The sequence below is a fragment of the Polyodon spathula genome, chromosome 7, assembly GCF_017654505.1.
Source record: "Polyodon spathula isolate WHYD16114869_AA chromosome 7, ASM1765450v1, whole genome shotgun sequence".
In the NCBI taxonomy this organism is placed as follows: domain Eukaryota; kingdom Metazoa; phylum Chordata; class Actinopteri; order Acipenseriformes; family Polyodontidae; genus Polyodon; species Polyodon spathula.
In genome coordinates this window covers 55,801,520-55,818,264 of record NC_054540.1, presented here as the reverse complement: position 1 = coordinate 55,818,264, position 16,745 = coordinate 55,801,520, and the positions used below count along the sequence as shown (strand labels likewise).

General features: G+C 38.6%; 1 protein-coding gene across 14 annotated transcripts in view; it reads right to left on the bottom strand.

Annotated features, from left to right (window-relative positions):
- Positions 1–245: 245 nt before the first annotated feature.
- map7d3 (MAP7 domain containing 3) overlaps positions 246–16,745 on the bottom strand; it is a 28,876-nt gene continuing 12,376 nt past the window's right edge. For 3 of the 14 annotated variants that reach the window (XM_041256010.1, XM_041256014.1, XM_041256013.1), the window contains 15 exons: positions 16,119–16,223; positions 14,600–14,695; positions 13,601–13,699; positions 11,878–12,003; positions 10,197–10,336; positions 8,828–8,958; positions 8,361–8,587; positions 6,760–6,907; positions 6,085–6,265; positions 5,855–5,959; positions 5,152–5,205; positions 4,693–4,774; positions 4,071–4,377; positions 3,400–3,674; positions 246–3,180 (listed from right to left, as the gene is read on the bottom strand). In XM_041256010.1, coding sequence (XP_041111944.1) covers positions 3,173–3,180; positions 3,400–3,674; positions 4,071–4,377; positions 4,693–4,774; positions 5,152–5,205; positions 5,855–5,959; positions 6,085–6,265; positions 6,760–6,907; positions 8,361–8,587; positions 8,828–8,958; positions 10,197–10,336; positions 11,878–12,003; positions 13,601–13,699; positions 14,600–14,695; positions 16,119–16,223 — 2,084 coding nt within the window. In that variant the 3' untranslated portion in view covers positions 246–3,172. The remainder of the gene's footprint in view (positions 3,181–3,399; positions 3,675–4,070; positions 4,378–4,692; positions 4,775–5,151; positions 5,206–5,854; positions 5,960–6,084; positions 6,266–6,759; positions 6,908–8,360; positions 8,588–8,827; positions 8,959–10,196; positions 10,337–11,877; positions 12,004–13,600; positions 13,700–14,599; positions 14,696–16,118; positions 16,224–16,745) is intronic. The other 11 variants (XM_041256019.1, XM_041256022.1, XM_041256011.1 and 8 more) reach the window with 10 other exon arrangements.

Below are 16,745 nucleotides of genomic sequence, written 5' to 3'. Positions count from 1 at the left end.
AAAACTTTATTTAAACAGTACATATTTTATCAGTACATTTAAGATCTATTCACATAGAGCTGTGAACAGAGTATTCAACAACAGCTGCACAGCAAGAGACATCTTCAGAGACCGCTTGCAAAATGATTGTCATGTCCAGGATAAGTTATTTTACAAAAATACACAACCTATTCTTATCTAAGGCACTGCTCTAGTCTAAAACATTGCAACCAGAATGGGGCTGTTGTTACTATTGTTTGTAAAAGACAAAAAGGGTTTCCAACGAGACAAATCTGTGCTTTTATAAGCAGCGTCTCTCCTGTCTGAGGATTTTATTTAACATTGAAAAGCACACAAAACAAAATAAACAAACTTAGTCAAGTTTATACATATATAATTTTTTTGAAGTATGAACCGAATTCTTCACAGCAGATTATGCAGAAGCGATCTGGTAAAATAAAGCAATGTTTAGTCAGTAGTGGGGTCGGGGTAAGGATACAAACACTTTAACAAGACTGCAATACATGGATTTTTCTGTAAGCATTACATTCTCAGGAGGGGAAAAGGGGCGCATTCATCCCTATGGTTGAAAACAATGTTGACAACTTTCATATTTTAGTATTGCATTATATACAAATGGCTTCCCAAAAGAACAGACAAGTCATTAACTCATGTAGTAAGGCATCTAAAGTACAAAGGTTGTACATAAGCTATTTAGCCAGATGTAGGGCTATTTTAGTAATAGGTTAATGCATGCAACAAGTTTAAATCGAGATGCACAGAAGTACCAGCAGCGCTCTGAGGCAGCAGGCCAGTTGCCCCAAAGTTCCTAGGCTGTATCCTACATTACAGAAACTCTGCAGAACTAGTTGCTTGGACACTACAGATCTGCTCAGAGATAATGGGTATGCCCAGGAGTGTAAGCTCAACTCAGAAACAAACAGATGGGAGAGGACATGGAAAAAAATGGTATTTTAGGCATTACCAGTTAGCCATTCATTCAAATTGTTCTCCTGTAAGAGAATGGGGATGGGAGGCACCAGTCCTACACCAGGATCTGAATTCCAGTACTTGATTAACCCTTGCAACCAGGGCTTTTTTTCTTTCACAAAAGGGACTGAAAATGTTTTAAATCTGCACTGTTTTACGGCATCAATATAAATAAATCTCACAGCAGTGTTGGCTTGATCCATATATTTCTTGCTGCAGACACAGAAACTTCACAAGCGGTATTGCAAGCAGTAACCAGCTGGAATTACGCAAGCCAGAGCATTAAGCAATTTTTATTCAAGAACTTGCAGTATTTTATATTTTTTGAACCCATGCAAACACACGATTACATACAAAATAGTCTATTAAAGTACAATTGACCTGTTTTTTCTTGAACAATTAAGTAACAAAACAAAAAGATTCAAGTCCAACAAAGCGAATCTGAAATGAAACAGGACTATGAAGAATCAAGAAAGCAGTTAAAGATTCAGTATCACCAGCAACAAAATGGCTTCATGGCCTAATACTGTTTATGTACACACAATACAATAACACACACACACACGGAAAATATGTAGAAATATACTTATACATATAAATGCTAAACAAAATTATATTTATTTAAAAATAAGTCAGTATTTAAATGGTAAGCGCCACAGTACTGAGTTTATCCTAGTCTTTATTAGTGCAGTAATATTGCAATAGCACTACTTAAAAGAACATAACATTGAAAAGACTTACACATACAACACCAATTAACCTTTCATTCAAAACAGGCCACCGACATTTGAAGCTCAGCCCCTAGGGGCTCCTGTGTGTGTTTGTGGCCCTTCAGAAACCCTCTCTCATTACTAGCTCCAGACGCTGAACTTTGGGAAACACGGGATCCCCTGCCTGTGCAAAGTGTACAATTACTACAAGACTGTATGCAATACTAACACTGAAGTACTGTTCTACCAAAAAGCTTGAAAAGAGCTCCAAATCATGCAGCGTATCACCAGCTGCTAAGCTTACCAAGAGAAACAACAAGACATTTCTTCACGTAATTTTAAAGAAGAAAAAAAACACTACAGCTGGTCCAGGACAGAAACATTGACAGCATGTGTTTCTTGGTTGCCCTTTTAACCTTCAGAGTTTACACTCTAGCAGTGCCCGAAGGCAGATCCTACCTACCCATCTTTTCTGTGAAATGCCTTAGTCAACTTTTGCTATCACTGTACAGCATACAAGACATTCAACCTAAAACACCAAGACATGGCAACATCCCACGGCTGAAGACAGCAGACCTCACAGCTCTAAGCACAAGTCATTGGCCTCTGGCAGGGCTAAGATGCATTCACTCTGTGGCAGCCAGTAATGTATTTGCAACAATTTACTAAACAAGATGCAGCGGCCCGTCTCCTGAACACATCCAATAAAAACGAAATGTAAATCTTTATATCAGCAAGGCAACATATCCAATAGCCATAGCCTCCAGACACTATTTAGAACACACACTGGGTTTAGGCACCCGGAAATTACCCCTTCCAGATCACCACTTAAGACTTTCCAGAAACAGGCACTAACAGAGCGCATGCGGGGAAGCCTTTTTAAGCTAATAGCCCACTTTTCCCTGGGGAGTTTTTTAGGCAGTGGTGCGAGGCTGGGGAGCACTTAGGTTTGGGGATAGTAATGGAGGAAAACTGGCCAATAAAACCAAAAATATCTAAAAAAGGAGAATTTATTTATTTATTTATTTATTTTTTAAAGTCTTGTTTTTGCTGTTCTCGACCACACATCCACGTCTATTTTTTACTGCAAAAATCGAGAGAATATTACTGTACACATTGTATGGACTAAAACCAATAAATGTACGTTAGGAAACTGGCTGAATAAATTATGAAACCCCCTGCTCCCCATGAAAAAAAAAAAGAAAAATCACACTAAGGTGAAATCTAAGAGAAAGCAGCACAGGACAGTAAAGGAATGAATTCCCTGAAGCATATTTCATATGTATATTGAGGTGCAAAATGAGCAATCCGCATTCCTGCTCTTCAACGCGGTCCATGGTTTCAATCTTGATGCAACCAGGTTATCTCTCTCTCTCACTCTCTTCCTCAAAGCAGCATCTTTTTTAGTTTTTTCCTATTAAAGCTCTCCAGCACTTAGTAAGAGACAGGATTCTTGGAGTGCAACGATCACAGACCTTCCGGGCCAGCAGCAATTACATTTCTGATAAAAAAAAAAAAATAATAATTTAAAAGGAGAGACAGAAAAAATAAATTAGTTGTTAGGATAGAAAGAGCATTTACCCAAGGAAAGCTGTTTGTTATGAGTAGGAATAGATCCCATGACTTTTGCTCGGAAAGACCGCAAAACTGAAGTTCTTCTGAATTTCTGATTTAAAACAGAAGACCACGTCACTAGCAGAACAGACTGAAGAGACCCTACCTGACACAGCTTCCATAGGCTTGCTCATCGCCATCACAGTCTTATCTTCAAAAGCGACTTTGGGGCCCTCAGGAATGCCTGCAATGTCGATTAGGTTTTGGTTCATGCTGTCTACAGTTATTACAGCCGTCTTGGAATGAACTCCAAGATCTATCAGTTCCTCAAAGGTCCAAGAGCCTGACTTCCCGTTCAGGTTCGGCAAACGTCCCACTTTGTCATCCTCGTTCACATGCAGGAATTCGGAGGATTCCACCAGCATGGATTTGGGGGTTAGGCTGAAAATCAAAAAGCAAAATGATAGTGAAGAACACAAAACTAACTGCACTAAACCCATCCAAGTACATCTCTCACATCAAGTAAGTATAAGCAATGAAGATTATTCAGTGATCCGATTAAAATACAAGTTCAGATACATGATGCATCCTGGACTGTACACTCTGCTATCAATTTGGAAAAGTTTCTTTCACATGAGTAAATGTGTTTACTATGTATAGAGAATCACTAAACTTGCACAACTAGCCCACTTAAAAGGATTGTACAAAAAAAAAAAAAAAAAAAAAAAAAAAATCAATGCTAAACCTTCAAAACAACTTACTTCTATTTCAACTCAGTTTTAAATAAATAAATAAATAAATAAATAACCAAACAAACAGGAATAGCAGTTTACAAACCTGACTGCTACAGGCTGGACAGTCTCTAAATATCTCCCATTGTTGTTCTCTTTGTCTTCAACCTCCATCCCTCCATTCACACTTCCCGTCACCACACGCTCATCAGGAGATACAACCTTCACTTCTGGTTCCTCTGGGGTTCCCTTTCCCACTTCAGATATAGCCTCCTTATCTTGAGTCACACCCTCTGCTTCAGGGTGACCCCGAGTTTCAGTCTCCAATTCTGTTGGCATGCTCACAACTTTAGTCTCTCTTTCCTCAGGGGCGTCTGTTTCTTCAAAGTCATCTGTCTCGTTCTCCTCTCCATCTGTTACAAGACATGGTTCAGGATAGTACTACAACTACCTGATCTGTTAAAGCACTTTGGTAGGGCTCTTCCTTAAAAAGGCAAAAGCTACACAGACATTTGCACATCTTTCCTTGTAACAAACCTTTCTTCTTGTTCTCCAGGAAATAACTAACTGATTGGCATAAAAACTGTGCTCACTTAATAATGCCCACTTATACGGCATATATGTATACATTTACATGTATATGAAAAGTGTGTGAGTAAAGATACACAGTTAACAGTGGCATAGATTCCAGGTAATCATGGGTAGAAGAGGAGACGTTTACTCTTTACCCTTGTCATCACTCTCAGGATTTGACATCTTGTCCTCCTCATCATTATCATCAGAGCCCTGGTTATCAGACTTCTCATCTCTCTGTAGAAAAATAAAACTATTTTAACTTATGATAAACAGCTGTTGGACGAACAAAGTAGCAAAAAGATAGAATATGTAAATCTGAAATGGGTATGCTACTTTAACATAACATAATGGTCATTTATGCTTTTATTTACAATGTAGGCTAACGAATGCTAACTGGAAGGGTTCTAATTCCCATACAATATTTAGTATACAGGGAACTTTTTGTCTCTATGGTTTTTGGCAAATGCTGTAACACAGTACATCATCTCTGTTTTCCAGAACTAGATCAAGTTTGACATTTAATCTTTAAATAACTTTGTTAATATGACCCAACAGTCTTGTTGGCAGGTTTATAAATATTCATACTAAATGTATCATAGAACAAAACACACCTTTGAATCGTTTTGCTCCCCCTTTCTTGTTCTCTTCATTATTTCTTCAATCCTCTGTTACAAAAGATGCATAACAAGTTATGAAAAATCAGAAAGTATATCATACACGCTCTGAGTTCTTACAGTTGCACTGTGTGTTTTTTTTTTTAGTCCTGTAGTCCATTATGGTATGACATGTTTTTACAGAGCACAAAAATCACAAAACGTTGTTGCATTGTAACACCTGCTTTATTCTAGAAGTTTTGCAACACCTAACATTTTAGGATTGAGAGGATAAAAGATAAAACAAACAGAAAAACAACAACTATATGAATATAAATGTAAATATTTTATTTAACATCATGTAATCAAAGAAACCACAAAATGATGTCGCAAAAGTCTACCGGTAGCCATAATAGTAGTACAGTATTACATGTTAAGATTTCAAAATGTCACATTCAAAATTTCAGTTTTTGTCAGTTTTTCTCCAAGTATATGGAAAAGTACAAAGCAGTATGTAATTTTATATGTTAACATAACATTATTCAGCAGGATTCATTTCACTTCATGAAGCAAAATTAATTAATTCTATAGGGTGATGCAAAACTTTTGGCCACAGCTGTATTTCTCATGCTGTCACCTGCTGGTTGTACACTGTGCAGGGAATGTATAATCTCTCAGTATAGCACCACAACCCAACCCAACACCATTCTGTGATCCCCACCTTCTTCCTCGCAATACGCTCCAGCTGGTTCTTCTGCATTACCCTCTCTCTTTCCAGCCTCTGTTTCTCAGCCTCCTTCAGAGCAAGGGCATCAGCTTCTTCTCTCTGAGAATCCAAGAGACGAGCCAGACTCAGGAACAGGCATGCAGAAATGGGCAGTGACAGAGAAAGGCGCAAGGACAGACTCAGACACACCGATGCAGTCACACACCCTACCCTGCTCCACTCACCTGCAGCTGCAGCTCAGCCTGCTTCTCCAGCTCCTCTATCGCAAGCCTGGCTCTCTCCTCTTCCACCAAGCGCTCTCGCTCTTCCTCCTCCTTCTTCCTCTCCTCCTCCAGTCTGCGCTGCTCTTCCTCCCGTCTGACCCTCTCCTCCTCCTCATGCAGCTGCTGCTCCTCTTTCCTTATCCTGTGAAGCCAAAGGGGAGTGTTAACATGCAGGGTGGAGAATACGACTCTCCCTGCTCAACAGCTCCAGATACACCACATTTTACAATGTGTCATCTCTGATCTCCGCACGATGTTCACAATATTACGCTCACAGCAAATAGCAGAATTGAATTTACAATTTCTTTGTATTTCACCAACCAGAATTTGGCCTCTTATTTCTAGGGTAACTGGTCACAGTTGGGTTAGGGGAATTTAAAGTTTTTAAATTACATTTTAAAAAGACTGAGGAGATGTCTTTCTTTTTCATAACAATGCCATAGTGTCCGCATATTAGATAGTAAATGGAATTTAAAAGTGCCATCTCCAGCAGTAAAGTGTCCTTAAAAGCAGCCCGGAAGCAACTGCTAGTGTTCCTTGGAGGAATCGCACCCAAGCAGTGACCAGGCCCATCCTTGGTTAGCTTCTGAGATCAGAGTGCAAGGTGGTCTGGCTGCAGACCTGCTCGATGCTTACCTCTCCTCCTCTTGCCTCTGCACCCTCTCCAGCTCCTCTCGTTCTTTCTGCTCTCGAGCCAGGCGACGATTCTCAGACAGAATTTTAGCTGCCTCTTCAGCAGACGTGGTCCCTGCAATATTTTTGGTGCTTGGATCTAGACAACAAGCTGCATATTAATACATAATAATAACAACAACAATAATAAACACATGAATAGAGTTGTTTATCTAATAAATAACTTTGTATGTACAATCAAAAACGTGCATACATTTATTAGTATTACTAGTGAAATGGATAATTCTATAAGAGACCATCGTTTAATTGTTTACAGCAAGGGAATATCATTTTTATTTAAAAGGTAAAGAAAAGAACAACCTTCATAGGTGACATGCAGGAAAGAGTGCTGCAGACTGACTGCAGTTCATGTTTATAAGATCACCTAAGGCTTTGCAGTTTCATAAGAAGAGCAGAATACTTAAAACTGAATTCTACAGCTGAATGGCCACCCAGTGGTCATGTTAGATATAATAATTAACTCTAGTTAAACCCTTAGGCAGCAGAATTCTAAAAGTTGGCAAATTGTCTCAGCACAAAATTTCAAGTCAAGATGCATTTGCTAACCAATTTTGAAAATAAATGCCAAGTGACATTTACAGATATTGCCAAGCGGACAATGCTTTATATCCATCAAATCTGAAAGAATGCGCCAACAGATCATTTGACAGTTTTTCTAGTGAGGTGGCTGGTTTTGCAAATAACCTTTTCAACTGTAGATCATTTATAGAAAAAAAAAATACAAACTGGGCTAGTCTGGGCTGTATCAAGTCTTTATATGAAAGCTGCTGGCCTCTTAAAACAGTATCAGTAAACTGCATCGACCATCAATGGGTCTTTGTTTCCATAGATAACACCTGCAGTGTGCTGTGAGCTAGTGATCTACGTGAGCAGAGAGAGAATGTTAAATATCTATTCTCAAGCACGACACACGAGGGGCACAGTGTAAGAGCAGGCAGATAACGAATAGTAATAATACAAGACAAGATATACCGTACAGGAAGGAAGCATCAGATTAGACATACAATGTGTACTCAAATCAATGTGAAGTTCCATTAAAAAAAGAGACTTAATATAAATAATAAAACAGAACAACAGGTACAGGCAAACAGATCTTTATCATTTCTAGCATGTGCTTTTAGATGGCTTTTCTCCTCCATTATGTCAGCAGTGAGGTGGAGGTTGCAAAACCCAATTCTGACCACAAGATGGAGGTACCTAGATTATTATTTTACCATAGGCTGACAAAACACAGAACTGTTTTTATTATCAGTAAACCAAGATGGATCATCAAGTTAACCCTTGGAGCTCTGTTCTAGTGCAAGGCCACAAATCTTCTCCATTACTAGGCTCCAATTTTAAAATCTTCAGTAATTTATTATTTTTTTTTAATAAAACTTATTTTAAAAAAGTTAACATGCTCGAGTTAAAAAAAACTTATCTAAAAACACCAAATGTCGTACTTGAAGACCTCAAATCTGTCGTGATCCCCTTACACAGAATTAAAACATTTTCAAATTGGCAAAATGTGAGCAATTGTACACTGAACTGAAGCAGATGCTCACCCTCTTTGGTCTTGCTGCTGGCAGCCACTGCAGGCTCAGGGGTCTGGGGAGACTCGGGTGCCACTGCAGGGCTCTCCTTTGGTTTGGGCTCTCTCTTCCGGAGGGTGGGGGGTCCTGTGGGGGTTAGAGCGGGACGCTGGATGGGGACTGGCTTCACAGCAGGCTGCGGAGAAGAGGGGCGCTGCTTCACCCCACTGGGGGACGGGGGACGATTCCGGGGGCTTGACCTGCACAGATACAGGATGCCAAAGCAGGAGTTAGAAAAGAATAGCAAGCCTTTCAGATCTGTGTGTCTGACCTGCATGGCCTTGACATTCTGGAGTGCATGCTGTTAAGTGAATTCTGTAACAAAACTGTGTACGACATGCATGCAAAATATCACCTGTTTATATAAATCGAATCAGCATGCACAGTAATTTATCTACTACAAGAACTTGAGCTTTATAAAATACAAATCAGCGTCTTACTTGGCTGTGGAAGGAGAGGGGGGTCTCTTGGCTGTGGATGGAGAGGGAGATCGGCGCTGCCCTGGCAGGTTGGAAGGGGAGGGGGGCCTCTTCCCTGCTGGAGAAGGAGGACGCCTTTGCTTTTCTGGTTTCTGAGTTTTAAAGAACAATAAAAAAAAAAGCATTCATCTCATCGCCTGACATACAATATTTCATGACTGATCGTAGAAAATGCTAAAAACAAACAATTAAATTGCTACTAATGTTTGAGCTGGCAATGACTTTGTTTGAGAACAGGATCTCTAATGTATTTTACTGATTGATGACTTTCATGTGAAAGGCACCATACAACAAAAATACAACCATCTGATAGTGTATGGATTATTGCCCTCAATGTCAAACAGGTAACACAGCAATAACGAGTCATGATGTGGTACGGAACAGAAAAGCCAGAGCACTTTTTTCTTTCCTAAATCGCTTTTCCAGCAGTGACTTAGAACAGATCTCAAACCCCAGTGCACTGGAGAGGCCATTTTAAAAAGAGCTTTGAAACAAACTTTAAAGTTCTAAGTGTAAAAGGTTGTCAAGATGTAAACAATGAAAAGAAAAATGACAGGTACGCGATTTAAACAGCGAATATGTAACGCTATATTTGTCAGAACCCCGCTACTTACTCTTTAACTGTAATATATTGAATATCTTTTGCATACGTATAAGGGTTGATTTACACAGTGGAAGAATCCAGGCCCAAGTTCTTGCAGGCACAGAACCGCACTTTATTTATGGTGTTCAGAAATGTGTCATACATGTCATCTTAAAATAAATTTCCTATAGATAGTATTACAGACCTAATTTTATGCAGCCATCTCATGTGAAATGGCCTTGTCACTGTGTCACAGAGACAGCAGTACAAGGGGTAGACCTGTGCAGAAGCTGTTGCCATGGCCACATATATATGAAGGTATTATTTTGTTTTTTTTATACCCTTGACGACTACTACATATCCCCATGGATGCTTGCATGTAAAGACTAACAGACGCACACACCAATAATATCTGGCATGCACAAACAAGACCAAATAGCAGTTTCTAACTAAAGACAACAAGCATACAATGCACCAGAGTTGAAAATTGATTATGATCAATTATTAATCATGTTGAAAAAATATTGATAACCATATTATCTTGTTAGTTCATTATCATTATATAACTGCGACAGACATACAGAAAGTTCAATGACCTAATGTGTTATTTTAATATAAATATGTCCTGCAACTAGATAATCCAATAATCATGTGCAAAGCACCGGCCACAACACCCAGCTACATGACAAAGGAGTAGGGACCCATGTTATGTATCCAGGCACACTGCACTTTCTCCTCTGGACTCACCTGCATGTTCTCAGGGACTCCATCGGATGAGGCTGTGGAGGGGGGTCCTCCTTTCTTCCGGTCGATGCTACGGCTGCGCAGGGGTCCTTTGGGGGGGTGAATGGAGCTGGCAGAGGCTGAACGAGGACAGAGGTGAGACTCTGATAAAGTTAGGGCATTGGAGAAAATCCAACGGAAAGAGAGACAAGCGCAGAGAGAAAGACAGCAAGCAAGCGGGGGGGAGGGTGGAAGAAAAATACAAAACAAGATTGGGCACATTAGACCACATACACTTAACAAATTCAAGAAAACTATAGCTGATAGCGGAGAACAACCATAGCTAACACAGCACAAAACAGCACCCACCCCCAAAATCACAAACACAGTTAGCGTGTGAGCAGCAGCAGCACAGTATATGCCAGGCTGTTCTTTAAACCAGAGAAAAAGATGAAAGCTGCATATGTGATGCACAGTGATTTCCACTGATTGCATCCCTAATGAAATTAAACTTTGAAAATGTGCTTTCAGAATTGCATATATGCAGATGTATTATCTATTTACATTTCAATAGGTATATGACTGTTGTGAGAGTGCGTGTAACATATTAGACAGACACACAATCCTCGAACATGGTCTAAAAATAGTGCTAAAGAGTCAGTCACCTGTATTTGTTGGACCACAACACCCGCCCTACAAAAGTCCTCAAGTATTTAGAACTGTCTAATTTTAAACAGTGCAGCAGACACATATAATATGGGGTGGCTCCATAATGTTGGAACAGAAACCAAATGCCATTGTTAAATAAAAAAAAAAATCTATCTATCTATCTATCTATCTATCCTGCATAACCTTTCTAGAAAATAAACTTGGGAGAGTTGTTGGTACACTAGATCCAATTACACGTTAATCCACTTGCTCATATAGCCTTGGCCTTAGTTCACATTTCCAGCCACATCTGCTGCAAACCAGCAATACAAACCAATAATGCACACAGTATTAAACTACATTAACATTTTGAACGAATACAAATTCTCAGTAGATCTTATCAATATGAACATTTCAAAATCTATCTAGCTAGGACTAATATCTACTGAAATAAAGCACAAGCATGGTGTGTTGAAAACAGGATTGTGAATGAAGTGAATGGCAAACTCAAGGTATTATTTACATAGTGTGGATAAGGTAGTATTTCATTTACTGTACCCTACAGAGGCTGCTATGTTGTACTTTATAGTCTCTTGTTTTTAAATAAACAGGTAAATAACTACGTGATACTATCGTATTGTACAAATCATCAGAATACTTAATCTGAAGTTGTAACACTTGTTTTAATACAAATTCGTATCAAGGAAAACAAAAAAAAAACAACAAAATAAAACAAAACATTCTTGTATACAAAAAAATTAATTCATTTGATTTGCACCCGCAGGACCTTGGAATTAAAGGGTGTCAAGAGAGATAATGACATGCTAATACTATAAAGTACTTAAATCTTGATCTACACTTTATCAATGAACTGGGGAGTTAGTACTCACTCAAGACCAATGACGAGAGGAAAAGCAGCTTCACTTTGGTTGCGCTGCATAGAACAGCAGGCTGTTAACTTGTATATATCACTGCAATGCAGCTGCACACAAACACACAACACAAGCGCTGGCCAGGGATCCTGCTGGCTTTTTTCTCTATGCGTGGTGCCCATTACCTGGGGAAACTGATCCTTCTGCCGACAAGGCAGCTGTACTCTTGCTCCTAGCTAAGGAGGCCTGTGTGGGAGTGAGCAGGCGACTGATGAAACTGCTATCCAGGGGACTGGCGTGAGAACGACGAGCTAAACCCAAGCACCGACCCAAACAAACAGGGGGGAAAACAGAGGAGTCCACGTGAATAAACCAAGCAGGAGAAATGGGAAAAATAAATTAACAAATAAAAAATAAACAAACAGAAACCAGTGCATTGCGATAATTAAGGTACTGTTAGGTTAAGGTGCATTGCATTCAACACATGCAAACCCAAAGAAACACAAAAACGTGAAGAGCAGGTTTTTAATGTAGGGAAAAGAACTAAACAAAATCGGTGATATGCTCTTTCCTCTAGAAACAAAACTTTAAATAAAAATGTACATGCTTTCTTTGCAGTAGTGGTGTTAATAAAAGCCTATAATAAAAAGTATAAAAATACCAGGTTAAGACAAAGCAGGGAGCATACATCTGCAGCACATGTTAGCTGCAGTCATTTTTCTTTTTCTGAAATGCTCATTCCCTTTGGGGGGGCAAAGAAGGAGATATATTGCACCAAAAATATAGCTTAGCAACCAGGCTTTTAGAACAGGAGACTACTAAAACAAACATCTGCAAAACACATTTTTTGAAATGGATGCAGTCAGATCTATTGCAGAGAAGATGCAATAGGACAAATCACATGACCGTGAACGGGTCTGGTTTAAATAAATTCTCAAAGTGAAAGCCTAGTGTCCGGTGATGATTATACATTACTTGGTAGTATCACGAAATATTAAAAAAATTAAATAAAATCTTTCAAATTATTACAATAAACTTCTTTAATTCAAAAGTAACAAAATAAATACAAATCCCTTCCCTACTCCACTATGTATTTAATGTTAAAATTATCCTTTAAACTGGAAATAACGATGTTGCAGTTAATAATATTTTACTCAATGATTTCACACATATAAATGTGTGCTGCAACCGATGAATTATTGTTCTGTGTTACAATTTTTGCCGTTTCCTTCAGACTTGAGTTAAATAGATTTTATTTGTATGTAGGATTATTTATGTTAATCCTTGTAAACTGTTGAATTCACAACTGATGTTGCGATACAAAATCTCAAACAACTCCTGAGCGTGGTAATTTGACGCATGGGGAATGCCTCTGTAAAAAGCTTGTTAGTTGGTTTATAAACCAGGCAACAATTGCTGATTTTGAATTAAGCAGGATGTAGACACTTTTATAGCAAGCAATTAAGAATAATAAAACCTGCACAATTTTGCTGAACCATGTCAAAGTAAACACAAACAAGCTGTGTTAAAGAATGTGGCATGGTAATTAACAACATAAGCTCCTCCTGTTCAAGAATAAAGAAAGTGCATTTGTTAGTTTGATGTTAGTGTCTGCAGACGAACAGACCAATTCTGTGCCTTGAAGCACCAGTCACAAGAAGCGCATCAGCAAGCCATAGAAAGCACAAAGGGAACGTGGGTCCCAAGCAAGTCTATGTGGGGGATAAAAAAATACTCCACAGGGCGTTTGCCTCAGCACTTCTTTGCAGCTTAAGCATTTAGCACCTAAGCCAGTTATTCCTGGTTCCTATGTCATGGTAAAGTTAATGCTACCACATGGGTTTCTTTTTTTATTTTATTTTACAGCTGTTAACATGCATAGAAAGCGTGAGTGATTGCTGCTAGCACCTTGTTCTTCCTCCTTTGTCCCTTTCTCTAGCATTGGAGGGGCCTGGGATTTACTTCCCAGTCTACTTAATGAAGAGCTCCTCTTCTTCGGGACAGAGCCTACGAATAAGTAACCAAGGGCAACAATGTTACTTTGACGACAGTACAGTTACTTAAATGCATCTATGTACAGTGCAGTGCTACCTCGTTATAAGTAGGCCCTTTATAAAAAGGAATGGCTTTAATTTACCAATAATATTTGGAGTTTCATTATAAGGCTGTACACAAAAGGCATTAAAAAAGGGTCGTAAACGGTCTTCTAGTGACCTAAGCTGCTCACCACCACCTACTATGCGACAGTTCGAATTGTACATTAATATATATATATATATATATATATATAATATTGAAATACTAAAACAAAGACCACAAATCAAGAGCCTGTATCTTTAACAGTTCTACTTCTATCCTGTTTCGTCTATGTAAATGATTTTCACCTTTCGTTCTTAATCTTGTCATGTTTGATAATGTGTGCTCTCAATTAAACTTCCTGGTTAAGAACACACATAGTAAAGTGTTACAGAAGACACTGGATGAAAGGTGCATTGTTTTAGCAGCTGAATGACAGATTATTAGATATGACTGTAACCCCACCAGGCACATAACCTACTTATCTCTCCTATATTTTATAAACACTCGCACACACACGCTACAGAAGGCTGCACAGGATGTGGTTAGGAGTTGAACTGTTTTCAAAATATTCCAGAATAACTGTCCACAATTCATTCACTTTTTACCGTTACAGACTACGGGTAATTGATCGAAAAGTCTTATAAGAATGCTGGTACAGTTATATAGTTAAATGTCTTTACTATTTGTTAGTTTTTTTCATGCCTAACAGTTCAAAGTAAAACATTAAATTACTCAAACTTATGCGTAGGGGGTTATCTTTCCATCCGGGGCAAACAAAAAAGTAGATAATAATAACAACAACAATCTATAAGAAATGGGTTCCTGCACCTGTCTGCTCCCTCTGAGATAGTTTTTGGGGCTCCTTAGGGGGTTGGGTGGCCTTATTAGCCAATCTGTTAAGGGAAGAACTCCTCCTTTGGACACCTGAGAATAAACAGCAAGTTTTGTTACATTCTGAAACAAAGTGTAAAGAAAATCCTCAAACTCAAGCTACGTCACTTTAAAAAAAATTGCACTGCATGTCCCTTGAAAGATTATACAATAATAAAGCAAAATCAATCTCTGCTCCATAATCTCTGGTATTGACCCATGTTCTTTAGTATCCTGTCAATGGAATGAGAAACAGCATCTAATACCAACAGTAATAAACCCGTTAGCGGCCATGCAAGAACCCATAGCCATGATTACTACCTGAATGGAAGAGGAAGAGAGGGGAACATAGTTCAGGTGCTCTGGAAGGGCACCTATAGGTCATGTAAAATACACTTTCAAAACATGAAGCTGACAAATTAACAGTAACACAAATTGACACTGATTTTAGTTTTAGCATTCCTAGCTGCTAATCAAGTGGCGATTAAGCTTGCAGTATCCTGAGGAACATATTTTACTTTGTTAATGTCATTCATTTAGATAAAGCCCAACCTTGTTAATGTTTATCTCTTGGCAGTAGTAAATTAGTTTGACAGGTAACAGATAAACTGCGTATGACCTTCAAGAGCCATCTGCTGTACCGAAGCAGACATTCTAAGGTTCACAAAGATGTTTGTTAAAGAATGATGACAAGAATCAGAAAAGCTCCATTTCCTGTTTATACAGTACATAATTTTAAATACTGGGGGCTATTTCATCAGTAGCTATATAAAGTTAATTGACGCTACGGTTAATTATTAAATTATCTGAGGTCTAGTGCCTATGAAACATCACATTTATACTGTGACAGCTTGTCTTATTTGTTTATTATAACAAATATCAGTTGAAACACATATACAGTAGACAGATAGCAGCTTACAATAAACTCTTGCCTCCAGCAACCCACGACACACTGTAGACTTCTCCAGGCTATCAAACTCCTGATTTCAAAATCCACTGAAGTAATATACAGTATAGCCACAGCTCGTTTCATTTTAGTAAAATATAGAATGACCACAACTAAAAATCAACAACATTTTAATAATGTTGTGATGATTCAGCTTTTTAATTCAGGCGTTTCCCATATCAATCTGTGTAGCATAAATGATAACAATGCTATCTTTTGATCCGAACAGGCATGCAGGCTCATAAATCAGCCATGCTAGAGGACTGTGATCAAGGACAGTCTTTGTGTACGATCAGGAACAGCACGCAAGAAATACTGCAGCGGGACAGCGGTTGCTTTTGTTTTTTTACCAGGTTTTCTGGGCATCTTTTCTTCACATAACGGTGCACTGTCCGGGATAAACTGGAATTAAACCTTGCACAACCTAAACATTAACAAGATAGATTAAAGAACACTGGAATTCAAAGGTTCTGGGAAAAGAAGCCTGTGTGCTTGTGCTCATGATGAGCAGCCTGTACCAAAGTTACTTACTTTTGTCGGGGGAATTCATGAGGGTAGCAGACGATGTGGAAAGGCGTTTGTTGATAACAGAATCTGCCTGTTTCAGGTTCATTGTGGATGCAGAGCGTTTGTCAACTGGATACAAGAGAAAGAAAGTTTCTTACTGGTTGTTATTTTTCAGAGAAAAAATTGTCAGGGAATGTCCTTACAAACTTACAAGGCTCACTGAATTAAAATAATACAGCCCATCAACTGGGCATGCATTGAGGCTAATTGTACCCTGGAAAGATCATCAGATTCCTCTGGAGTTTCCAGCTGGTTGTTATGTTCGTTTAATGCTTTTGACCAAAGTGCGTACTGCACTGCTCCAATCAGGACAGTGTTTTGACTTTTACAGTAGTACAAATGACAAAGTAAAACTGGACCCTGGAGTCCTCAAATAATACAGTATTGCAGATTTCATATGCAGTTTTATATATAAAAAAATTAATTTGTTTGTCAGCAGTAAAATAAATAAATAAATAAATAAATAAAGCTTAAAACCACTTAGGACAATGCAGATAATTTTAATTCGACTTGTCAAATCAGTCTAACAATATCCTGGGTTACATTCTTGTTAATAAGAGCAAAGTGCATTAGTCTGTAAATAAAACCAAA